Consider the following 26,288-nt stretch of genomic DNA (forward strand, 5'->3'; position numbering starts at 1 on the left):
AAAAAAAATAGCTGGGCATTGTTGCGGGTGCCTGTAGTCCCAGCTACTTGGAAGGCTGAGGCAAGAGAATCACTTGAGCCCAAGAGTTTGAGGTTCCTCTGAGCTGTGACACCACAGTACTCTACCAAGGGCAACAGCTTTAGACTCTTGTCTCAAAAAGTAAAAATAAAAAAATAAACAATATGAGATACCACCTCACATCTGTTAGGATGACTATTAGGAAAGAAACAAAAGACAAGTGTTGGCAAGGATGTGGAGAAAAGGAAACTCCAAAGTGCCATTGGTGGAAAAGTAAATTGGCATGGAAAATAGTATAAGATTTCTCAAATACTTTAAGTAGAAATACCATAGAAGAACCAGCAATCCCACCTCTGGGTATATATTTAAAATAAGTAAATCAGAATCTGAAAGAGAGATCTGCACTCCCACATTCACTGCTGCATTATTTACAAAAGCAAAGCATGGACATTCTAAATGTCCATCAACAGATGGATCGGGAAAATGTACCGTATACATAGGATGGAATATTATTCAACCTTAAAAACTAAAGAAATCATGCTATTTGTTAGAACATGGGTAAATTAGGAAGATCTTATGCTAAGTGAAATAAACCAGGCACAGAAGAACTTATATTACATGATCTCACTTATATCAGGAATCTTAAATAGTCAACCTCATAGATCCAAAGATTAGAATTGTGTCCAGGACAAAGGGAGAAGGAATTGGGAGGTGATGATCAAAAGGTATGTAGTTTCAATTATGCAAGATGAATAAGTCCTAGAGATCTACTGTACAGTATCACTCAACTTTAGCATGTTACCAAACTAAGGCTATTGTTTTGCATTTGCATGAATATAGTTAATACTTATAACGTGTTGCAAAGTGTCACTTAAAAATAGTAGCGTTGGGCAGGATGCAAAGCAATACAACTACAACAGGGACTTTACCTAACAAACAAAAACACTGTAACCTAATCATCTGGATCCTCATATTAATCCAAAAATTTTTTTAATAGTACCATTAGCCCAGAGATTTTGCTGATACAAGATACAATGAAAAGAAATGAGAGCATCTGGGCCTGTTAATACTTTTTTTGCAATAAAAACTTCATTTTGTCTGCCATGGAAGTGCACAGTCTGTACGTACACTCAATAAGTTTACCAAATTCAGTCCAACTTCACAGCATTTATCTTAAAAGTTGTTGAAGGTATCTATTTTCCATGTTCTGTTTGCAAAAGCACTCAAAGTGAGTAACTCTTTGTACCAAAGAAAATTTTCTGTCCTGAATGAAGTATAAAACCTGTGCCAAGTCAGTAGTATCAGCTGAGTCATCCAAAATTATTGAGTAACATATATTTTCCATTTGAAGTATTGCATGAAGTTGTTCTGTTAAGATGAAGGCTAATCATAAGTTATGGTTTTCCTTGAAAAAGGCAGTTTTTTGTACTTTGAAATGTTCATTATCAGGGTCTAAGCATGCTACACTTTCTATAACAAATTATTTCACACTTTATTCTCTCTGAATGGCTTCCCTTTTTTCCAAACTATGCATGCACATAAGGTACTTCACATATGGCATTTTCCACAGGTCTTATTACTGCTTGAAAGAGTGGGCTTTGCTTTTATTTTATATTTTTTAATTTCTGCAATATAACTTTTTGGTCCTCTCCCTCTAATTTAAAATATATGCAGTCATTATCAGTGTTGCTGTGAGAGCCGAGCCAACGCCATTTTAATGACGGCCACCGCTGCCATCTTAGGCCCAATGAGTCAGCATAACGTCCCCTGCCCATCCCAAAGATAGCACCACCCCATGGCACAAAACCTATGCCCAATCACAAGCTAATGCCTAACCTGTAATCTACCCATGCCCTTAGCAACCAATCAAAATTGTACTCGTACTTTACCACTCCCTTCTTGTTTTCTGTACCCTATAAAAACTGATTGCACCTCCGGGGTGGGGTTATTCCTCGGTGTGCTCACCAGGAGAGTCCAGGCCCAGGCTTGAATAAAGTTTGCCTCATAATCTTTACATCGGAGTGTGTCTCGGACTAACTCTTGGGGGATTGGGAAAAATCCAGGCACAACATTTGGGGGCTCGTCTGGGATTTTTCCCACCCCCGCCATGGGTTCACTCCTACGCAGCTCTGGAGGTGAGTCTGGTGCGTGTGTGTGACATGCATGTGGAGAGAGAAAGGCTGGCCGAGCGTGTGGAGGACACCTGAGAATGCGAAAATGTGTGTGTAGCCTGATCAGTGGTTCTGGTTTTTGGTTCTGGTTCTGGATCTGGAGGGGATATAGGCTAGGTCAGACGCGGTCGTGGACGCAGTTCCCCGGGTAGGACTTGAGACGTCAATCTTACTTCTGGTTTTGCTTTTTCAGTGAGTCAGTGACAGTCGTGCACCAAAGGGAAGGGGCAGTCTGGAAACAGCTGACTAACTGAGGATTTCTGGTTTCTGTTTTAGCGCCTGGTTATGCCAAAGGAAGGGGGGGGGGCCAAGGCATTCAATCCATGTCTGGTTTGTCATGTTTGTGCTCTGTCCTGTGTCGTCTGAGACATCGGTTTTACCGCTGTTGATAGTCACGCAGGCATTTGGCATTAGGGAAAGCACCGAAGGAAAGGGGCTGCCCTAAAACATGCCAGTGCTTCCGTGCTTCTTGTTTTTACTCCCTGGTCACGCCAAAGGAAAGGGGGGCCTGGGAACATATGTCTTGGCTTGTCATGTTTGTGTTCTGTCCTCTGTCGTGCTTGTCTCTGTAAAGTGGCACTCAGGTGCCCCGTCCTTGAATGTTGTGTGACTGTCCTGTCATTGTTCCATTTTTTGTTGTGGTTGCCTTTGCCGGGCAGCCTCTGCTTGTCCTGTTTTTAAGTGTTGTGAAGGTTCTCTTGTCGTGTTTGTGTTCTGTCCTCTGTCGTGCTTGTCTCTGTATTTGATCAGAGCCAGCGTGGGTTCGAGTCCCCCTGGACAGTGTGTTTGTCTCCTACTTGGTCAGAGCCAGCATGGGTTTGAGTCCTCCTGGACAGTGTACTCCCTAGCCATGCCAAAGGAAAGGGGGGCCTGGAAACATATGTCTGGTTTGTCGTGTTTGTGTTCTGTCCTCTGTCATGCTTGTCTCTGTAAAGTGGCACCAGGTGCCCTGTCCTTGAATGTTGTGTGAACTGTAAGTTCAGACTTTTTCTTAAAGCCCTCCTGGACGACTGGACCCACCCACGGACGTGCAAGGCTGCAGATTGCTACGACTGGGTCCTAGACCTTTTCTATCAAGGCACTCTTGCCGACTTCTGCTTCCAGGAAATCTCACTTTTCTCCTTCCTAACCTTTCTCCTACTATTCTAGAGTCAGCTCAGTTTGGGGAACCACGTTGGTGTTCTGAGTACCCCCAGCCAAATAAACCCACTTCCTCTAATCAACTGGTGCCTGGAGTCTTCTGTCTGTGTCGGTTTCCTGCTACATTTCTTGGTTCCCTGACCAGGAAGTGAGGTTTGGCAAAAAAACCATGCAGCCAGATTCTTTGGGTCAGGTTCTGTCGGGGCAGCAGATCACCCCTGTGGGAACTCCTGCTTGTCTGGCCATGCAGTCCTCAGAGTGTTCCTGGGACAAATTCTCCCAGAGGAACATCTGGTTGAGACTCAGCTGGCAAGGTCCCTGGGGTGGGTCATTGTGGAAGCTGAGCACCAGAGAGGAACTGGTAACAGGTGGCACCAGGACATCCAAAGTAAAGTAGAATCCTTTTGAAGCCCACTACAATTTTAGTGGAAGAGGAGCCTGATCACCTCCTGGGCGTTAAATCGCCAGCAGATATCTTGACAGGTGTGTGAGACCAGATCTGCTAGATCACCAGTTGATCTGTAAAAGGTATGTGAAAGTGTGTGGATGTGATGTGACTAAGAGAACTCCGAGGGTGGAGTTGGATCTCCCCTCACAGGGCCTAAGAGAGTGTTGGTTTGCCTCTTATAGCTAAGTGGCAGCTTGAGTGGGAAATTGAGGCTGCCCAGGTTAAGAAATGTGTTGAAATTGTGTGCGTGTGAGTGCTTGGAGAATGACTGAGTTGGGTAACAACAAGTGGGGGTAAAACGAATGTGTGAGTGTGCCCTTCTTCCCTGTTCCAACTTTGCCCCCTGGCTATTCTGAGGGAAACTGGAAGTTCCAGGTTTTCCACTTTCTATCTTTGGGCAGCCACGTGGCCATGTCGTTTTGGAAGTTTTGGTCTCGGGAATTTAAAAATTGAGACTGTGGGCCACAGATCAGGCTATTCTGAGGGAAACTGGAAGTTTCAGGTTTTCCACTTTCTATCTTTGGGCAGCTATATGGCCATGTTGTCTTGGAAGTTTTTGGTCTCAGGAATTTAAAAATTGAGACTGCGGGCCACAGATCAGTGACGAAATGGCATTTTGTTAAACTGAGGGACATGCAGATGGAGTGGAAAGTGCCAGAACTATAGGCAGAGGAGCCATGCCTTGAAAAGTGTTGTAGTCCGGGCAGTCTGGTGAGTGCTGGGTGGTCCTTGAAAATCTGGAGGAGAGAGTGTAAATCTCGTAGGGAACAGTGCTATATCCATATCAGCAACAGGTCTCCTGGGTAGATAGCCTCTGAAAGGGGGGAGGAGGCCCAGGTCAGAGATTTCTTGCATAAGTCCCTTGTCTAGGGGGAAATAGTTGGCCCTGAGAGATATTTTGGCCAGGACTTGGTAGATAAAAAATACCTTTACAAACTGAATGGATGTCCTAGCAAATGGATGAATGCAGCCCCTCACCTTGGACAGGGTTATTAGGTCTTTGCAGCAATTTTTGTCTGGGGAAAGGATTAGGATGTGTGCTCCTTAGCCTGGGTGGAGCCAGCCAAAGCCCCTCACCTTGGGCAAGGTTATTAGGTCTTTGGAGCAGTTTTTGTCTGGAGAAAGGATTAGGGTGTATGCTCCTTAGTCTGGGTGGAGCCAGCCAAAAGATTTCAGGCTGCTTATTCGTGACCTTGCTGGGGCTCAGAGTTTGTACCTGAAGATGAGAGTCTGATATCTGAGCTCCCCTCAGCCTGAAAAATAGGGGTTACCTGTCCAGCTCTAAATAGAAAAATCCTGTATCAATGTTATAGCTCATAGAATGTCTCTCATTTGTAAAATGTAATCATTTGGTTGTTTAAATTGTTAGAGAAACTGAGTCTTTGTCAAAGGATGAAATTCTTGCTTTTTAAACCTTCTAATTATCAGTTTGGCTGAGTGAATGGGTGACTTCATAGTGAACTGAGATTCTGTTATGGAGAATTTTATATATGTGATCCAGTTGACTATGCATTTCCCTTAAAATCTTATTTTAACCAATGTTTTAGGCCTTTTGATATTTGACAAACATTCCAAAATCAAAAGTCTAAATTTGGGCTTGGCACCCATAGTGTAGTGGTTGCAGTGCCGGCCACATGCACCGAGGTTGGCAGGTTTAAACTTGGTCCAGAAAACAAAAAGCACAACTCTAGCACTGAAAGGCATAGAAAAACAAATTAAACTCATTTGATTTATTAAAAATGTATAGGAAACATTGTCAAATATGAAATGGTGATTAACTTTGTATAAGTTATGGTTATATGTGTGTGTTCCAATATTGGTAAAGCATTAGTCTGTTCTAACATATATTGTCAGTAATAATTTTGATTCATCTAAAAAAGAAAAATATTAAGAGAGGCTAACGAGTTCTCTTAAATTCAAATTCCTGATGTCTTTGGAAATTGAGTACCTTTGGGCTAAAAGCAGATTTTTAGAACTTTTATTAAAAAGTTAACATGTCTATGAATGTTGCTAACCTAACTTCAAACAGAACAAAAATCAGTTATGTGAAACTAGGCTAGTTGATTATGACTTTTTGTTTAAAATGTTACTGGTTCTTTCTATGTTCTGTTTTCCAGAAGTCAAGAAAATAATTCTCTTGAGTCTTTTGAGCTATTTGTAGCTTTTCAAGCAATGTATGTACTTATGAGCAAAGTTTAAAACATGTATTTTTCTCTCTCCTTGACTTCTCCAGAATTTAAAAGTCATTAGTAAGTATTATTAGTTTCTGACAATATAGTTATTTGCATAAGTTCAATAAGAATCTGTTTTGTTCTATAGGACATGATGGAGGCACTGGTATTTTACCAAGGCTTTGGCTGGAATAGCATTTCCAGAGGTATCCAGACTGCGTTAAGGAATTAAGGTTGACTTTATAAGGCCAATAATGAAAGCCCTTTGAAAAACTGGCCAGATACCCATCAGTAACCTTTCCTGATCTGTGGTAAGTAACGAACGTTGCTTGCTGTCGGGTCTGAGAAATTGAAAGGTGCTTGGGGAACCTCAAAAGAAGAGGAATGTACCCAATGCATACAGGTATCTTATGGCACAGATAAAACCTGGACTCATGAAAGGCTCTTGAGAAAGTCCGGCCTAAAAATTCCTTATAAAAGGTTCCAGCAAAGCCAGAGAGTCTAGATGACTAATAATTCTTACTGCGCTTTATGCAAATAATCAGTATACTGAAAGTACAATTTATTGTGGCAACTGAGTTAGTTCTACTGTAATTTATCTTTAGTAAAGAGAGAAATTGGAAAGAGAGAAAAATAATTCAATTTAAAAAAAAAGAGAGGCTGTGGCTCACCTGTATTAGATCCCAGCCTTGTCTGTATTGTCAATTCATAAAATGAGTCATAACTGTTTTAGTAAATTGAACTGTTAAATAGGACTAAGAGACTAGCCAAAGAGTGTGGTGTGAATGTGTCTCGGAAAGATACCTGGCTACAGCTATCATAGGCCAGCCCCCTTACCACGGAGCTTGCCAGGATCCCCCTCAGGATTTGGAAGAAGTAGAATTAAGGAAGCAGTTACAGGCACTGAAAAAGGTGACAGGCAATGTCGAAATGAATAAATGAAAAGTGTCCTTTTAGTTTGTTTTCCCTTGTCCACCTTTTCTCTCCAGGAGCTGTGGTGTGGGTCAAAAATTGGAGCGTGTCTCCCCTGAGGGCAAGGTGGAAAAGCCCTTACAACGTTATCCTGACCACATCTACAGCTGTGAGAGTAGCAGAAATTCCTGCCTAGATCCATTATAGCAGAGTGAAGCCTGCCATGGAACCAGAAAACCTGCCGCCGCCTAAGAAAAACCAGATTGAGCAGTACGTGAACAATGGCAGCTGATCCTGAGTTCCCACTGCGTGGGCTCTGCACCTCAAGGACTCCTGAACCTTGGGAAGCTATCTCAGATCCTGACAACCCCCTCAGGCTGATGTTGCAGAGAACGGCAAGCCCTGCTCCAGTAACACCCCAGGAGCTGACTGGTCCACGCACGGCCAAAACATGAAGATCTATGTCATCGTAGGACACTTCTTTATTGGACTCAGGAGAGCTAAGTGAACTTTAATTTGTGTAAATATTCAGGATGCTGATATAAAAAATTGTACAAAACAGATTAGCTTTAAATTATATGTCCCCCTGGTTAACTTCACTACTGTCCGCCATCACCGGCCTTCTTTTGATCCTATTACTACTTTGCACCCTTGGCCCCTGTATTATAAACCACCTAATAGCTTTCGTCCAGGCTAAGATCGATGCTGTCCAGATAATGGTTCTCTGCTCTCAGTACCATAGAAGGAGACTACCACAACGAGGACTCATGCTTGAGCCTCAAATGCACCTAGGAAAGGGGGGAATGCGAGGGCCGAGCTGATGCCATTTTAATGACGGCCACCGCTGCCATCTTAGGCCCAATGAGTCAGCATAACGTCCCCCGCCCATCCCAAAGATAGCACCACCCCATGGCACGAAACCTATGCCCAATCACGAGCTAATGCCTAACCTGTAATCTGCCCATGCCCCTAGCAACCAATCAAAATTGTACCCATACTTTACTCCTCCCCTTCTTGTTTTCAGTACCCTATAATAACTGATTACACCTCCGAGGTGGGGCTCTTCCTTGGTGTGCTCACCAGGAGAGTCCAGGCCCAGGCTTGAATAAAGCCTCATGATCTTTACATCGAAGTGTGTCTCGGACTAACTCTTGGGGGATCAGGAAAAATCCAGGCACAACAGTTACAACGCTGATGAGCACTGAATTTCTCTAATGTTGATAGTACAGTATCACAAAGCAAGCAATCATCTTCTCTTTAGCAGAAATAAGATAATATTGCAATTCCCAATCTTCATTAAAAGTCTGTTTCCTTCCTTCAGCATTCTCTTGGTCTTCTTTGACATGACGGGCCATTAAGCAGACAGAATTAAAAAATACTGTTAACCTGTGCAACTATTCACAAATTTCATTTCAAACAAAAACACCATGCACTATTGTCAAAAGTTGAGTAACAGACTGGCGTCCTGGACCCTCATAAACTCTTACTAACCTTCCTTACATGGTAGTGGTACCAGTCACGTGGGCAAAGTTAAAGCTAAACCCTAAGCATAGCAGCCATAAATTTGGCCCTTATGCCTTAGTAATAATGTTCTAATTGTGACAATTTGGGAGGATCATGTTGTTGTAACTTATTTTATTCTTGGTATTTTAAATATGTTCATTTTAAAAATAAAAATACAGAAGACAAATAAAAATATTAAGAAAAATAAAAGGATTTATTCTGTCAAATTTGGATGCAGTAAAAAGGCTGCCGTTAAGGACCTAGAAAACAACACGGGCCTTAAGACCAAAGATTCCTCACGAGTATACACACAGGTATCCCTGAGCCTCTTCTCTACCAGTGAAAGCACTCAGATTTCCCCTTATGCAATGGCCAATGCCAAAAAAGACACCATGACTTCCACCCCAGTTTGATCCTGAGCATGTATGTCTATGTTCAGTCAACAACATTTTTTACCACAGTGTGGCTGCTATTCCCTTCTGTTTCCTTAACTTAAAATGTACATACTCTTTGTCCGTCATGCTGGGACTGGTGCTCTGCACATTGTATTTCTCCATTGCTGGCTGTTTCCTAACTAGTTTAACAAGTCAAGCACTAGGGGGACACCAAAAGTGAAAAAAAAAAAAAGTAAAGATGATCATTAGTTAATGATAATAGGACTGATTCAACAAAAAGATACAACAATCATAAACATGTATGCACCTAACAAAGGAGCACCCAGATTCATAAGACAAATACTACTATGTTTAAGGAAACAAATAAACAGAAACACCATAATAGTTGGAGACTTCTAACAGATCTACACAGATCATTGAGAAATAAAATCAATAAAGAAATAGAACTTAATAGGAGGCTAGAATAAATAGACCTAGCAGACATTCATAGAACATTCTACCCCAAAACTTCTCATCAGCACTAAGGACATTTTCCAAGATAGATCATATGTTAGGCCACAAAAGAAGTCTCAGAAAATTTATAATAATCAAAACCATACCATGTACACTCAAAGACCACAAAGGAATAAAACTAGAAATCAATTACAAAACCAACTCTCAAAACATACAAAAAGAAATTAAACAAACTATGTCTGAAGGATCCTTGGGTCAGGGACAAAATCAAGAAAGAAATTTAAAAATTCAATGACTTGAATGACAAAGGTGACGCAAGCTTCTAAAATCTCTAGGACACAGGGAAAAGAGTGATAAGAAGAAACTTCATAGCTCTAAATGCCTATGCCAAAAAGACAGAAAGATCACAAATTAACAACCTAATATTGCACCTCAAGCATAGCCGAGCCACATTAAAGGCTGCCATAACTTTGTTCTTGATTGAAACTATCTCAAGTTCTGCAGGAAGGGACGTTCCTTTGAAGACCCCCTGAGAAATTAGAAAAACTAATCTAGGGGGAGGCAGGTGCTGAAAACAGAGCTTGCTGTGGTCAGAAATTTCCTGGAAGAGATGCAAATGTCAGAAAATCAAGATAAGATTATTGTGCTTCTAAGTTAAAGATTACCTCTGTCCTTTACAAATGAATACTTTGTTCTTTAAAGCAAAAGGAGATAAATAAGGCTCCTGACTTTCCCGTAACTTTATTGTATTGTAAATTTAAGATCTTGTGTGTACGAGCAGAATGCTATATTGTTAAGGTATATAAGTTAGCAAGAAATAAACTAGGGTCAAGGGACGCCTGAGTGAGCAACAGCCACCTCCTCTTCCAGACATTCTAACTGCTAGTGTCCCTCTGCAACATCAGCCCCATCAAATCACACAACACTCAAGGAACTAGAACAAGAACAAACCAAACCAAACCCAAGAAAAGAAATAAGAAAAATCAGAAATTCAGGCAGGGCCTGTGGCTCAAAGGAGTAGGGTGCCAGCCCCATATACTGAGGTGGCAGGTTCAAACCTGGCCTCAGCCAAAAACTGCAAAAAAAAAAAAAAAAAATCAGAAATTCAAAATGATAATAATAATAATACAATAGCAAAAAAGTTGATTCTATGAAAAAATAAACAAAATCAATAGAGGACTCCTAGATTAACCAGGAACAGGGGAAAAAAAGGATTCAAATACACTTATTCAGATATGAAAAAGAAGACATTACAACTAATACAACAAAATGCAAAAGATTATCTAAAATTACTATGAAATCTCCATGACTACAAACTAGAAAATCTAAAGGAAATGGCTAAATAATGGAAAAATACAAACTCCCAAGCTTAAGTGAGGTAAAAATAGAAATCATGAACAGACCAATAATGAATAGCAAGATTAAGTCATTAACAAAAAAATCTCTCAACAACAACAGCAACAAAAACAACAAATACCTAAGACCAGATGGATTCACAACTGAGTACTACTAGACCTAGAAAGAAGAACTGGCATCTATTCTAGGATGAAATCCTCCCTAACGCATTCTACAAAATCAGTATCACCCTGACACCAAAGCCAGGAAGGGATACAATAAAAAAAGAAAATTATAGAATAATATCTCACATGAACACAGAACCAAAAATCCTCAAAAAAAAAAAAAAAAAACTAGGAAACCAAATTTAATGGTGCAGTTAAAAGACAATTCACCATGATCAAGTGGGATGCATCCCAGGAATGCAAAGATGGTTCAACACATGCAAATAAATAAATGCCATTTACCACAAGAACAGCATTAAAATAAAGACCATCTGATTATTTTAATAGATGCAGAAAAGAAATTCGGCACCCATTTATGATATTAAAAATAACCCTTAACAAACCAGGTATATATAGAACATGTCTCAAAATAATAAAAGCCATACTGACAGCCAACATCATACTGAATGAGGAAAAGTAGATAGCATTCCCCATAGAACTAGAACAAGGTAAGGATGTTCACTGTCACCATTTCTGCTCACTATAGTACTAGACATCTTCACCAGGGCAATCAGATAAGAGAAAGAAATAAGAGGCATTCAAATTGGAAACTCTGTTTTCTAATGACATGATCACATACTAGAAAATCCTGAAGTCTCCTCCAAGACTCCTGGAATTGATAAATCAATGCAGTAAAGTCTCAGGTTACAAAATCAAAGTACACAAATCTATAGCACTGATACATGCCAATAACAACCACACTGAGAATCAAGTCAAGAACTACTGTCTGAGGCAAAGAAAATAAAATACCTAGGAATATACTTAACCAACTGGATGAAAAATCTCTACAAGGAGAATTATAAAACACTGATAAAAACAAATTATACATGACACAAACAGAAAAGTATCATAAGCTAATGGAGTGGCTATAGTCCCAGCTACTTGGGAAGCTGAGACAAGAGAATCACTTAAGCCCAAGAGTTTGAGGTTGATGTGAGCTGTGACACCACAGTACTCTAACGAGGGTGACATAGTGAGACTGTCTCAAAAAAAAGAAAAGAAAATGCAAAGAAATGCTGAACTTTACACTAATAAATTTGAAATTATATGTATATGCTTACACACAAAATAGACAAATTTTTTGGAAGACACAATTTACTAAAATTGACATAAAAATAAATTTAAAAACATTTACTATTTAAGTTCTACATCTAGGAAAGGGAATTAATCTATAATCAGCTGTCACAAAAGATTTCTACAGTTAATTTTTACAAATAAGTGCATTATGAAACTTTTGAGATATACAAAAGTCAAGAAACATAGAATCTCCATGGATGGAAACAAATGAAGTCCTTCCAGTAATACCGATAAGCCCACCAAGTTGAATCTTGCACAGGAGAATCAAAAAGAAAGCTATCAGGCCAGGCACAGTGGCATTTTGGGAGGCCGAGGCAGGTGGATCACTTGCACTCATGAGTTTGAGATCAGCCTAAGCAAGAGTGAGACCTTGTCTCTAAAAAAAGCTAGGCCTTGTGGCAGGTGCCTATAGTCCCAGCTACTTGGGAGGCTGAGGCAAAAGAATCACTTGAGCCCATGAGTTTGAGGTTGCTATGACTTATAACAACACAGCATGCTGCCAAGGGTGACAAAATGAGACTCTGTCTCAAAAAAAGAAAGAAGGAAAGAAGGAAGGGAGGGAGGGAGGGAAGGAAAGAAAGAGAAAGAGGAAGGGAGGGAGAGAGGGCTGGGCGTAGTGGCTCACAGCTGTAATCCTAGCACTCTGGGAGGCCGAGGCGGGTGGATTGCCTGAGCTCACAGGTTCAAAACCAGCCTGAGCCAAAGTGAAATGCCGTCTCTAAAAAAAGCCATATGTTGTAGCAGGCACCTGTAGTACCAGCTACTTGGGAGGCTGAGGCAAGAGAATCACTTGAGAGTTGGAGGTTTCTGTGAGCCATGATGCCATGGCATTCTACCGATGAAGACAAAGTGAGACTCTGTCTCAAAAAAAAAAAAAAAGAAAAGAAAAGAAAAGAAAAGAAAGAAAGAAAGGATGCTGTCAATTATGTTCCTTGGAAGTGAAATAATGAACCATAACAGTCTGTCTCAAAACCATTGTAGTGGCCTATGTATTCTTGAGATAACAGGATTCATCAGGAATCAGAGGTCTTACCTTTCTCAAACTTTACTGATAACCTCAAGGAAGCAATCACATGAAACAAAGAGTAAAGGGAGACATTGAGAACCACCAATGCTATACAACTTTCATAACACAAGGAGTGTTGCTATGGTTTAAATCAGGGGTCCTCAAACTTTTTAAACAGGGGGCCAGTTCACTGTCCCTCAGACCGCTGGAGGGCCGGACTGCGGGCCCCAGGATGAGTCAGCTGCTAAGCCGGACAGGCAGTGGAGGCAAAAACACCCGGCAGGCCAGATAAATGTCCTAGGCGGGCTGCATGTGGCCCGCAGGCCGTAGTTTGAGGATATCTGGTTTAAATATTCCCTCCGAAATGCATGTTGAAATTTAATTGCTAGTATTGAGAAGTGGCATCTTTAAGAGGTGATTAACCCTTGAGGGCTCTGCTCAAATGATGGAATTAATGCCATTGTCACTAAAGTGTGTTCATTATTGTGGGACTGAGCTCCTGATAACAGGAAGTTTCAGCTCTCGTCCTCTCAGTCTCACATGCACTTCATTGCCATGTAATGTCCTCCAACAAATTACGACACAGCAAGAATGCCCTGAACATCTTGGCCTTTCTGGCCTCCACAACTGTGAAAAATAAATTTTTTTCTTTATGTATTACCCACACTATGGTATTCTGTTATAGTAGCAGAAAACAGAATAACACATGCATGAATGAGTACCTCGCCATTGTAGCCCACTGAGAAAAAACATCTAACATTTGTTCCTCAATGCACATTCCTCTTGACTAAGGCTTAATATTAAGGCCTGCAACAAACTTCAATTTCTCTGTCTACAAACTGGCTTCATCTCGCATAAACTTCCCTTCCAGATGTTCATCCATAATGGGCATCTTGCATTCTAAATTCCAAATCAGTGTCTGCTTCTAGAGAATTCAACTTACCTTAACAAAAACAGTTAAGCACAGAAAGCACTTAACATCCCTAGAGCCAAAGGAAAGAAGGAAAGAGGTTAGGTTTATTAGAGTGGAGATGATTAAATGAAGTCTCCTGTAGAGTAAGGCCCAGACATCTAAAGAGGGCACAGCTGCTACTGCTGCTTCAGTAACTCAGAGGAACATGACCCTGCTAATCCCAGAGTTGCAACTCAGACCCCAGAGGACGGCAGTGACCGACTGCTGCTTCTAAGGAAAAATGAAGGCTGTTCTAATAGTGTGAACAAAACTGGAATCCCAAACCACATATGGCAACCAGAGTGAATGGCCCCCACCATTCTACTCTAAGCTAATACTAATGCCTCCTTTCCTGCCAAAACAGAATTGGAGTGATGGGGCATGGGGTTTGTAGAGGCACATCCTGAACACATTACATTACAGTTTAAGAAAAAAAAAAAAAAGAGGTGTAGAACTGAGAGACAAAATCTTTTCTGTGCCTTTGCTCAGGAAACGTAAAGAGACTTCTGGGAAAAATGAACCTTTAATATTGCTTCAAATGCTGAAGAGCAAGTGTACACATGTAAGAATCCTCTGCTGTGAGACGTAATGTTTTCAATCTTGACAATAAGGATCTTTGAATTTTTGTTTAAACAGTCAGATATCTCTCATATTTCTATTATTAAAAGAAAAATTAGGGATTTTTAAATGAAGTGTGAGCCTTGGCCTTTCTCTTCCCTTCTCTCCTCTTCTTTTGTCTCTTCCTTTCTCTCTTTTTCCTTTATCTCCTCTCCCTTTCTCTTCTCTTTTGTCTCTTCTTTCTTTCTATCCTTTTCTTCCTTACCTTTATTCTTTGTTTCCTTATGAAGTATAAAAAACAAACCTAAAATTAAAACAATAAAAGGAAGAAGCCAAAATAATATGATGTAACCCACATTGCCAGACACACCTACTCTTTCTCTGCTGTTCTTAGGGGGTGGGCCACTATCAATACTACCTCCAAATCCTTTGTCTGTACAGAAGGGAGGTGCCCATCCACGGATGCAGTGACAGTGTTGTTTATTATTGCAGATCCCTCTCTTGTTACAGGTTGTAGGCTGACAGGTTTGTGACACACGAACCATATTGGCACACTTTCTTTCGATACAGATCTTTTCTGGACCACACACAGTGCCATCTTTCACTTGGCCAATATCAGGGACAGTCATCCCTAAATGATAATCAGTGCCCCAGCAAGCAGTATTATTGAACCGAAATTGATACACTGTAGAATGGTCTATCATTTTTGGAATTTCTACTACATTTGCACACTGAATTCTCCCACACATGATATCAGCAGTCAAACACTGTTTGTATCCTGCACCTACAATCCCACAGTGACCAAAACGATTTCCTTGGGTGTTGATTTCTTTGTAGCAATTCTGAGATGCACTCAACGCATCTTGGCCAAAAATCTCTTTACACTGCTTATCATGGTTACTGCATGTCTTTTTATAGCAGTAGGTATCAGTGCTGCAGGGAAACCCATCCTGCACATACACATCATCTGGACATTGGTGGGATGTCCCATTGCACCACTCTGGAAGGTCACAGTCACTGATCTGTTGTCTACATAAAGTCCCTGATGGCCTGAATTTGCAGTCTTTGCAACAGATTCCAAAAGCACAGGCAGCTCCAGGACTCAGAGTGCAGTTTAACTGACAACAGGGATCATTCATACACTGATGCGGGCTTCCACAATCACAGTCCTCTCCTTCTTCAACCACTAGGTTTCCACAGAGCTTCCCCCTGAAGATATTCTGTGCATTTGGAGGAGATTGAATACATGTTCCAAAACTCAAACTATTATTATAATAATCTAAATAACTGCAGTTGCTGAATTTAGTTGTTTCTCTTCTGAAGGCATACATTATGCAAAATTCTACCCCACAGACACACCATACAGTGTCATGTACCATACCCAAATTATGACCAAGTTCGTGGGACACAGTAATTGAAAAAAGGACCAAGCTGTTGTCTTCAAAAACTTCAACTCCACAATTAAATGGACTCTGGCATATTGCATTAACATAGGCAACACCAAGCTTTACATTAAACATTTCTTTTACAAATAGATGTACAGAATCATGATGCACTCGGGCATCAAAGTTAAAAGATTTCCAAAGAGTAAACAAGTCCAAAACCTGATCTAAGTCCCCACGGGTAGAAAATGGATCCTTTTCAGTCCATATCTCAATCCCAGTCAAAACTATGTCAATGTCAAGTGGACGATAGATGGAATTCACAATATTGACAACATTAAATATTTGGCGCTGAACTATTGACACATTACTTTGAGTGAAAAGGTATCTCGTATGATCTACAACTGCTGCAAACTCAAGAAACCGCCGGTGTGTCCACCAACCAAAATAAGAGTGCTTCAGAGTGAAATTATACGACAACTCCAACTGACGTGCTACTTCCTCGTCTGTTAAACCACATCTCACAGGTGGATACTGTGTGTCTTCATGGTCTATCTTATACACCAAGTGTTCAAATGTGGCAGAAACCCTAATTGGCTCAATTTCATAAGCAAGGTCATTTATCTGCAGCATTCCTCGAAAGCCCCCAAAACAGGTACTGAGGGCAACCAGGGACGCAGGGAACCCCTCCACATAACCATCATAGTAGCAGTCATCAGGCATGAAGGGCTGATCCTGGAGGAGGGCACGCTGCTCCGTGTAGGTAAACACAGGGAGGTGTGTGGAAACCAACAGCTTCTTGATCCTCATGTGGACAATGTGTCTCTGACCCCCAAATCGCAGGCTATAGGACAGCCATCCGGGAGCCTTTGTACCTCTGCCCCTGCTGATCACCTTCATGGGGACCACCACTTCTAGGGAGGTGAAATGCTGGGAGGGCCTGGCCTGAGAATGGCCACAAGTGGACAAGGACACCTCCAGCCAGAGCAGAAGCAGAACAACCCTGAGGTGCAGCAGGGTGTCACCCACTGCCATTATGGAGCTGTCACCAAGGAGCCATCTGTCCAGAGCACAGAGGACAAGGTGCAATGAAGAATGGCTAGGCTGTCTCCTCCTTCTGAGCTGCTGCTCAGGGTGCAGGGCTGACCTTTACAGATCTGTGTCACGGCAGAATTGGTGCATCAGAGCTGCCATGCTGCAAATAAAAAGTGAAAATAAGAAAAGCTAGGATGGAATGAACAGGGTAGGAAGGGTAGGAGAAAGAGAGAAGAAAGTAAGCAAACTGATGCTTGATCAGGACCAATTTGAAGGAATAAAATGCATGGAATTCTCTTAATATATAAGCAGAAGGAAAGTACCAATGGATGAAGAAGATGGGATCAAGGTGGATTATTGCCAGAACTTGATAGTAGAGACAAATAAGGATTCACTATATACTATTCTTTAAACAGGTAAAATTATTAAAAAAAAAAAAAATTCCATTTTAAAAAGCAAGAGCATACGACCCAAATTTCTCCTTCAAAAACCTACTGGTATCTTGCACCTTCAGGGAGCCTGTGCACAACCCATCCAAATTCTACTTTTTGTCCTTTTATCCACACAGCACAGTGTGTTCCATTTCCTCTGTTCTATCCACAGATACCTTATCTAAACCCTATCCAGTTCTAAACTAGCCATCAAAAAAGCTGTACTTAAGAGGCTTATAATTATCGAGAGACCTCCTCCAATCAAGGCTCTTTTTATTTTACAGACATTCAAAGGGAGGAAGACATACTGATGAGATAACAGGGAGTGGGGCATCTGTTTGGGGGCAGGGCACACAGCCAAACTGTCCCCAGTCACAGCATGGCGGCAGCGGCCATCTCTCCTCATAGCCCATCTGTATCATGTTTTCAATCATTACAGGCTCATCTTGGTCAGGTCAATATATATTTGAATCTACGAATAGCTTTCAATTGGCTGGTGAGTTACTTCAATCTATCAATTTCAATTTCCAAAGAAAGCTGAGCTGAGGAGCTTACACCTAGAGTCAGAGTCAATTCTGACTTAAATTCTCAATTAAAATGTTTGGATGTCCACAATTTAGGTGAACTTTAAAACCACATTACTGTTGAAAACACGTATTTTGGCTCAGGTAAAAGCTAATTTTGGTCATTCACTTAAAATCGTCATTAAGAATCTGCTAAATATTTGAAATCTAAAGTTAGAACAAATTTGGACATACATCATTCACCCACAGTGGTGCCTTAAATATTCTAAATAAGGGCACAAATGGGAACCACAGTATAGAGCATAAGCAATATTCTTGGCATTATGAGGTCAAGAGAAATGGTACCCACCTGTGTGAGATTCCAGAACTAATGGGTGGCTACCAGGTGCCAACAAAGGAAACCAAGATCACTAGCTGAAACCTCTCAGGGAATGTATCTCTGATGGAGGTGAAATCCCAGTTGCCAGGTTTCCTCTCATGTCTTTCTTCATAATACCTTTGGTATTTGTCATAGATTTGGGGGTGTTAAGATAGCAATATATAAATTGGAATAAGATTATGAAATAAAAAGTCTTTGGAGAGGGTAATAACCTATATTAAGCATGGTCATAAATATGATGAGGCTATAATACAAACATTTATTCCAAAAAATCTTTGTGACATGCCAGTCTTTGTCACCATTGCATTACTACAAAGCCAAGTCCTGTAGGAACACTGTATTCCCATACATTTCATGAACTGGTATGGTCCAAAGGCCTTCTAACATTACTGGGGCTTCAACCATTGTGAGAATCCCCCTCTGCATCAGTCGTTAACTCTTTCTTCTATTTCCAGTAGCAATTTAAAATTTCCTCAAAACCCTATCATATCATCTTTCTACTCCTTCAGTCTAGACCTACTTCAGCATTTGTCAAGTTTGTGTCACAAACCACAGTGAATCATGATATCAATTTAGTGCACCCTAAGTAAATGAAACACAAGAGAGAGGAAAATATCAAAGGGCTTCACATGAATCCCTATCTGTTATTGTTAACTATCACCAAGAATCCAACAAAAGCATAATGCTAACAGTTCTTTTTATTATTTTTTTATTAAATCAGAACTGTGTACATTAATGCATTTAAGGGGTACAATGTGCTAAATTTTATATACAATTTGGAGTGCTTACATTGAACTGGTATTAATATAGCTTTCACCTCACTTAACTGTTGTGTTAAGACATTTATACTCATAATAGATTTGACATGTACCCTTGCAATATGCACCATAAGTGAGGTCCTACCGATTACGCTCCCTCCACCCGGCCTCCCCGCTCACCTAACCCTCCTCCTCCCTCCTTCATTCTGGGCTATAGTTGTGTTTTATCATTTGTATGAAGGTGTGGGTGATGATATATTGGTTTCATAATAGTACTGAGTACACTGGATACTTTTTCTTCCATTCTCAAGATATTTTACAAAGAAGAATATGTTCCAGCTCCATCCATGTAAACATAAAAGAGGTAAAGTCTCCATTTTTTTATAACTGCATGATATTCCATGGTACACATATACTACAGTTTGTTAATCCATTAGTGGATCAATGGGCACTTGAGCTTCTTTCTATGACTTGGCAATTATGAATTGGGCTGAATGCTAACAGTTCTTACACCAACTATCTCAACTATTTAATGAACTTTAAACCTAAAATTTCTATTTTGTCTGTGAAACTGGATATAGCATTCTGTATATTTCTATATAAGTAAGTCTACTAAAGATTTTACCAAGTCAGGTACTAGATGGACAGGCAAAAGGAGGGCACAAGGGACTTGTTACTTCCTATTTGCATGTTGTTACTCTCTTCATACCCCCAGCAGTGGTTCCTTGCTTTAGGAGCGACATTTAGTTGATAGTACATTCCTAGAGGCAGCTCCATTAAGCCCCATGGAAAGAAAATATGAGACCCAGCAGGACAATGCTCCCTCCCCAAAAATCAGAGAATTAAGACACCCAAGGACATCTTCCAGTCCTCTGGGCAACCAACGTGAGCCTGACAGTGTTTCTCTTTGAGATGATGCACTGCCAGCTCTATCAGGCCATACCACAAAGAGGTTTAATGCCAGTCCCAAGTGAGCAATATTCTCCTGAGACCTGAATCATAGCTTTTGGAGGACCTCTTTCCAAGTCCCTAATGTACCAGCACTACCTCTTGCATCACTCCCTAAGAGGTCCAGCTATGAGTTCCATAATACTCCTTTCCTGACTAAATTACCAGCACCATCGAAGCCAGTGATTTTCAACTGGTGTGCCATAAAACATTTTAAAGATAATTATTTTTGAAAAGCACAGGAAGTATATTCTTTTTTTTTAACTTTTTAAAATCAATATAATGTAAGTGTGCCATGGAAATTTAACTACAAGTTCAAGTGTGCCATGAGATAAAAAAGGTTGAAAAACACTGATCTAAGCAATGCCCTGTCCTCTACAGTCCAGGGCCAGACCTGTGAGGCCCATTATAAAAGAATCTAGGTTTTGGTGATTCCCCCCCACCCAACCTCTAACCTCTTCCCTTCGCTTCCCCTCTCTTAGGGATGTAGCTCCTTCTGGGAATCCTACCTCTATGTATCTCAGGGTTTCCCCTTTAAATCCTCTTGGACCTTTAATACCTTTTCAGAGTTTTCCTATCTTAGTTTTCCTTGGTGGGTTTCTCCTTCCTGGACAGGATCTTGACAGATACAGGACTTGGTACCAGCAGTAACATCAAGAGAGAAAGACAATGAGAATCTGGGACTGGTTTGGACATGTCCACGGCTTTAAACACACTGCTAAGCTCCCATCCAATTGGGGATGGACATGCACTGGCATCACAATTATCTCAATTACCACTCAGTGTTGATTGTGAGGAAGTGGCCTATGCAAGTATGTAAAGGGACAAAGTGACCATGTGATGATGACTATGAGTACCTCAAGGACTGAGGAGTGGGAGAGCAATTGGACAATTTATGCAATTAAGCTTATGACCTAAACTCTCAAAATTATCCAGAAGTGAAAGAGCAATAACTACTATCATGAAAGCACACAATTTTTTTTAAATTGGTAGAACAAAGTCCCCCAAACAAGTAAGAGGAACTTGTGGTTTTACCACAAGGAGTTTTACCTCCTAACCACAACGATAAATAATAACAGAGAAAGGAACAGAAGATATTAAAAACAAATAGAAATCAACTAATATGATAACAAGAATAAGCTCTCACATATTAATAATAACTCTGAATGTCATCAGGTTAAAGGTTGTACATAAAAAAACTACAGGCTAGCTGAATAAGATTTTTCAAAATGAACCAACAATATGCTGCCTAAGACAAGAGACTCTTGTCTGTAAAGACACTCACAGACTAAAAACAAAGGTATGTAAAAAATATCCTTTGCAAAAAGAAACCAAAATAAAGCAGGAGTAGGTATACTAAGATAAAACAGATATAAGTTAAAAACAGTAAAAAAGGCAAAGTATAGGATGGACATAAAGTTTGTATGCAATTTAAAGTAGTTTACTATAATGATATTGTATACAACGTAATGATAAATGAATCAATTCATCAATAAAATATAACAATTCTAAACATATATGGACCAGACACCAGAGCACCTAAATATATTTAAAAAAAAACTATCAGATCTTAAGGGAGAGATAGACTCCAATATAACGATAGTTGAGAATTTTAACACCCCGCTTTAAACATTATACAAATCATCTACACAGAAAAGTAACAAAAAGAAAAGACGTTTGTATTTAAACTGCACATTAGACCAGTTGAACTTAATTCATTTAGAGAACATTTTATTCAATAGCTTTTGAATATGCATATTCTCATCAGAACATGAAACATTCATTGGAATAGAACATATCAGGATGCAAAACAATTCTCAATAAATTTTAAAAATTCATATTAAGTATCTTGTCAGACCACTTGAAATAAAATTGGAAATTGGTAACAACAGGATTGTTGCATGAATGTCACGTGTAGAGGCGTGTGATGCAGCGCAGCAGAGATAAGACCTGCAGAGAAATGTTGTAGAATGAGGGACTGGAGCTCTCTCTGGCAATCCAGCAAAGTTCTTTCTTCTACCAAAGCTTATATAGACCATACTGCACATACACATGATTAATCAATAAACAAGAGACTTTAGAGTCCTGACACAGGTCCAGCACTGCCCAGAGCCAAGGAGTCTATTGATTAGCCAAAAACCATTCCACTAACTTTATCTATCACTACACTTAAACCCTATAATGAAAACAAGACTATAAAACAAGGTTCTGAGAGAATAAGCTGAATGAATGCTTGACCTTCAACAGACCATCTGGAGGCAGTTATCCATCCTAGGGAGTAGTCTGGAAATTCCCGAGATATACCAGTACCTGCTTGCAGGCCAGCCCCCTCAAACCTCAGCCCTGAATCATTTCTACAAAAGGTCCTGAGTCACATGGGGAGTTCTATCCAAGTCTTTCTACATTCTAACTCACAAAAGACTTCAAACTTGCTCTTACAAAACAGAACTATTTAAAGGCTTACTTATAAGCCTTCCGCCTATAGAGGATCACTGGAAACTGTAAAAACCCATGTAAATGAAACATTATGCTCCTGAATAACCATCACATCACGGGAGAAATTAATAAGGAAATTAAAAAAATTTTTGAAACAAGAAAATCAAAACAATGAATCAGCCTGGTGTGGTGGCTCACGCCTATAATCTTAGCACTCTGGAAGGCTGAGTCGGGTGGATTTCTTGAGCAAAGGAGTTCAAGACCAGCCTGTTCAAGAGCAAGACCCCATTTCTACTAAAATTAGAAAAACTAACTTGGCACTGTGGCACACACCTGTAGCCCCAGCTACTTGGGAAGCTGAAGCAAGAGGAATGACTGCTCAAGCCCAAGAGTTTGTTGATGTAAGGAATGATGCTATAGCACTCTACCAAGAGTAACAGAGTAACACTCTGTCTCAAAACAAAACAAAATATACCAAAACATACAAAATACTGCAAAAGCTAAGATGGAAGTTTACAGTAATAAATGCCTATGTTAAGAAAATGCAGGTGGCCACATGTCCAGAATATTTTGTAAATACAAGTACAATAGCTACAATTTCCCATTTTCCCCATGGTGACTTAAAAAAGATTTAATAAACTATCTAACAATGCACCTCCAGGAAGTAGAAAAACAAAAACAAACCAAACCCAACACTAATATAATAAAAAAGATAGGGCAGTACCCATGGCTCAGTGGGTAGGGCACAGGCCACATACACCTAGGCTGGCTAGTTCATGCCCAGCCTGGAACTGCTAAACAATGACAACTATAACCAAAAAACAGCTGGGGATTGTGGCAGGCGCCTGTGGTTCCAGCTACTTGGGAGGCTGAGGCAAGAGAACCACTTAAACCCAAGAGTTTGAGGTTGCTGTAAGCTAAGAAACCATGGTACTCTACCAAGGGTGACATAGTGAGACTCTGTCTCAAAAAAAAAAAAAGAAAGAAAGAAAGAAAGACAAGAAATAATAAAGAACTGAGTAGAATGAAAATTGAGACTAAAAAGACAATAGAAATGGTCAATGAACTGAAAAATTTATTTTTAAATTTTTTTTTATTTTTTATTTTCTCTGAAGGTCAAACCTCAGAAAAAAATTGTTTTGTTTTTTTTTTAAGTTAGCAAAATCAATAACCACTTGCTAGATGAACCAAGAAAAGAGAAAGAAGATCCCAGTCATCAGAAATGAAGGAGACGGCTCAGCGCCTGTGGCTCAAATGGCTAAGGCGCAGGCCACATACACCTAAGGTGGTAGGTTCGAATCCAGCCTGGGCCCGCCAAACAACAATGACAGCTGCAACCAAAAAATAGCTGGGCGTTGTGGCGAGCACCTGTGGTCCCAGCTACTTGGGAGGCTGAGGCAGGAGACTCGCTTGAACCCAGGAGTTGGAGGTTGCTGTGAGCTATGATTACACAGCACTCTACCCAGGGGGACAGCTTGAGGCTCTGACTCAAAAAAAAAGAAGAAATGAAGGAGACATTATAGCTAATAACACTGAAATACATAAGATCATCAGAGACTACCTGAAAAAACAATCACTAACTAGAAAACCTAGAATAAAAGGATAAATTCATATAGGCATACAACCTCCTGAGACTGAATCAGGAAGGAACAGAAAACGAAAACAGACTAATAATATGTAATGAGATTTATTCAGAAAAATTTTATCAACAAAGAAAATTCAGGAATGGAGGGCTTCATTTTAGAAATTTCATTTTAGAAAATTCACTAAATTTTCTAAAAATAACTAACATAAATTCTCCTCAAATTATTCCAAAAACTTAAAGAATTGGTATTCCATAAGACTAGCACTATCCTGATACCAAAAGCAGATAAAGATAAAAAAAAAAAAAAAAGACAGATAGATAGGCAGGCCAGTAACACTGATGAACATAGACACAAAAATTCACACACAATGAAAAAAAAAGCACTAGCAAACTGAACCCAGCAGCACATCAAAAAGATAATACGCTATGATTACTTAGGATTTATCTAGAGAATGAAGATTGAACATATGCAAATCAGTAAATGTGATATATTAACAGAATGAAATCATTCCCAATAGATGCAGAAAAAGCATTTGGTAAAATTCAACATTTCATGATAAACACTTTCAAAGACCAGGAACGGAAGAAATACATGTCAGGAGAGCAGGCAAGATGGCAGACTAGAAGCAGCCCATGCATGCTGCACTCTGAGAAGTGAAAGTTGAAGGTAGATGCCAACCTACTGATGGGCCTTCTTGAAAAGAGAATTGTGAATTCTCAGAGAAGTGATAGGAGACATTCAGAATGAAGGGGAAGGTGATGTGCTGATCTACTCGGCAAGATCTGAAGGTACCTGGGGGGACAAATGAGAAAGGATAAGAGCGGAGAACCCTAGGGCTCCATGCTCCCCCTGTAGATGCCACTATCTAAGCTGTGAGAGGCCTCCTACCACTGCAGATCTCCAGACTGATCAGGGAGCTGCTTGGAGTCTGTGCAGCAATATTGCACCACCAAGTGGGCACAGAAGGGACCTAGGGGGTCCATTCTCAGGCTGCTACAACTGATGCCATCTGGGTCCTCAGGCCACCAGTGGGCTCGCCTTTGTTGCAGCTGCCTCTGCTTCACTGCCCTAGCTAGCGGGAGGGAGCAGGGAGGATTGCTCTTGCATATTCCCTGACTGGGAGCCAAGCACCCCTACTCCATATATCTGAACAGACTAGGGACCACTTCAACACAGATTGGTGGAAGAGGGGTAGAAGCTTGAAGATCCCTGGAGGAGAGAAGACAGGAAGACCAGGCAAGACAGAGGGTTAAGTATTCAAGTAACAACTTGCATAGGGGGAGCAAAATAATACAGGGAGAGAAAGGCCTGAAGATAGGGAATTTGAGTCCACGTGCCCTTTTTTTGTTTGTTTTTTGGAGGAAATTATTTAAGTCTTTTAAGACAGACTAAAATTAAAAGTCCCATTTTCCAATTTGTATTGGGGTAGAAGGAAACACCCCTGGTGTGTGTCTGTTGAGGGGGTGGAAGGGCCAGCCCCCATGTCTCAGATGTCCTTCCCCTACCTGGGTGGAAAATAGGTTCCCTGTACCTCATCTGGGGTACAGATGAGCAAAAAATAAAGACTGAGAAAAGTCAGGCATCCCATTTTTTCTCAGAAAACTTGATGTCCCAAGTCAAGGGACATCAACTAGGGTATAGGGCTGGGCCTGAAGTAAAAAACAAAATAATTTGAGGTCGCCAAGATCCCAGAAGAGAGTATAGCACTGGGACTAAAAAAAGAAAGAAAGAAAAAAAAAATGCCAGTAGATGTGAATAAAACAGGAGCAGCAAGGGGGACAGGAGGACATAAAGGCCCAGAGCAAGCCAAGAAAGGTTCTGTTTGAAGATGTTTAGGGACCTTACTCATCTTTAAATGGCAGTCGGGGCAAAATCCTCTAGAATTCTGACAGGTGGGTCAACAGAGGTGGGTCTAGATGTTACCAGGACCAGGTTCTGAGGAAACTGGGATAGCTAGAAAGGCTGGCAGTGAGTTAGGCCAGCAGCCAACCACCTGTCCTGGTCTTCAGCACCATACTGGCAGCAGCAGAAGTGGAGGCCAAGTTTATTGAAATGGACAGAAACTTACCCAGGCAGGGCAAATATGGCATCTGCGCCTCAAGGCAGTTAGAGACACCTTTTATATGGAGCCATAAGGGGTGGGCAAATTCCACAGCTTGCCCAGAGGGCTTTGGTGGGTTAGGGTCCTTTGCTGCTAATTTCTTCTGGAGTCAGGCTAACTAGGTCCTTTGTGTTCTTTGTTTCAGGAGGAAAGGAAGAGGAGGAGAGGGGAAGGGTTCATGTTGGGCCATGATAGGCTCCCAAAATACAGTTAAACATAGTACATGCAACTGACAAAGGACTTCTGTACAATACATATTAAGAACTCTTATGACTCTAGAAGAGAAAGATGAACCATTCTCCATAAAAATGTACAAAACAGGGGCGGTGTCTATGGCTCAAAGGA

At 40.6% G+C, this 26,288-nt stretch overlaps 1 protein-coding gene across 1 annotated transcript; it reads right to left on the reverse strand.

Annotated features, from left to right (window-relative positions):
* Positions 1 to 8,615: 8,615 nt before the first annotated feature.
* Positions 8,616 to 16,899, reverse strand: ADAM20 (ADAM metallopeptidase domain 20). Its single transcript, XM_012812210.1, has 2 exons — positions 14,629 to 16,899; positions 8,616 to 8,623 (listed from the first exon to the last, which is right to left on the reverse strand). The coding sequence occupies exons 1-2, from the start codon at positions 16,778 to 16,780 to the stop codon at positions 8,616 to 8,618; spliced, it is 2,160 nt and encodes a 719-aa protein (XP_012667664.1). The 5' UTR covers positions 16,781 to 16,899.
* Between the last annotated feature and the right edge of the window lie 9,389 nt (positions 16,900 to 26,288).

This window comes from Otolemur garnettii, unplaced genomic scaffold (assembly GCF_000181295.1).
Source record: "Otolemur garnettii isolate 467f Iridium unplaced genomic scaffold, OtoGar3 scaffold00196, whole genome shotgun sequence".
NCBI lineage: Eukaryota > Metazoa > Chordata > Mammalia > Primates > Galagidae > Otolemur > Otolemur garnettii.

Coding starts and splice junctions, on each gene's coding strand:
- ADAM20 (XM_012812210.1), bottom strand. CDS start 16,780: ATGGCAGTGGGTGACACCCTGCTGCACCTCAGGGTTGTTCTGCTTCTG.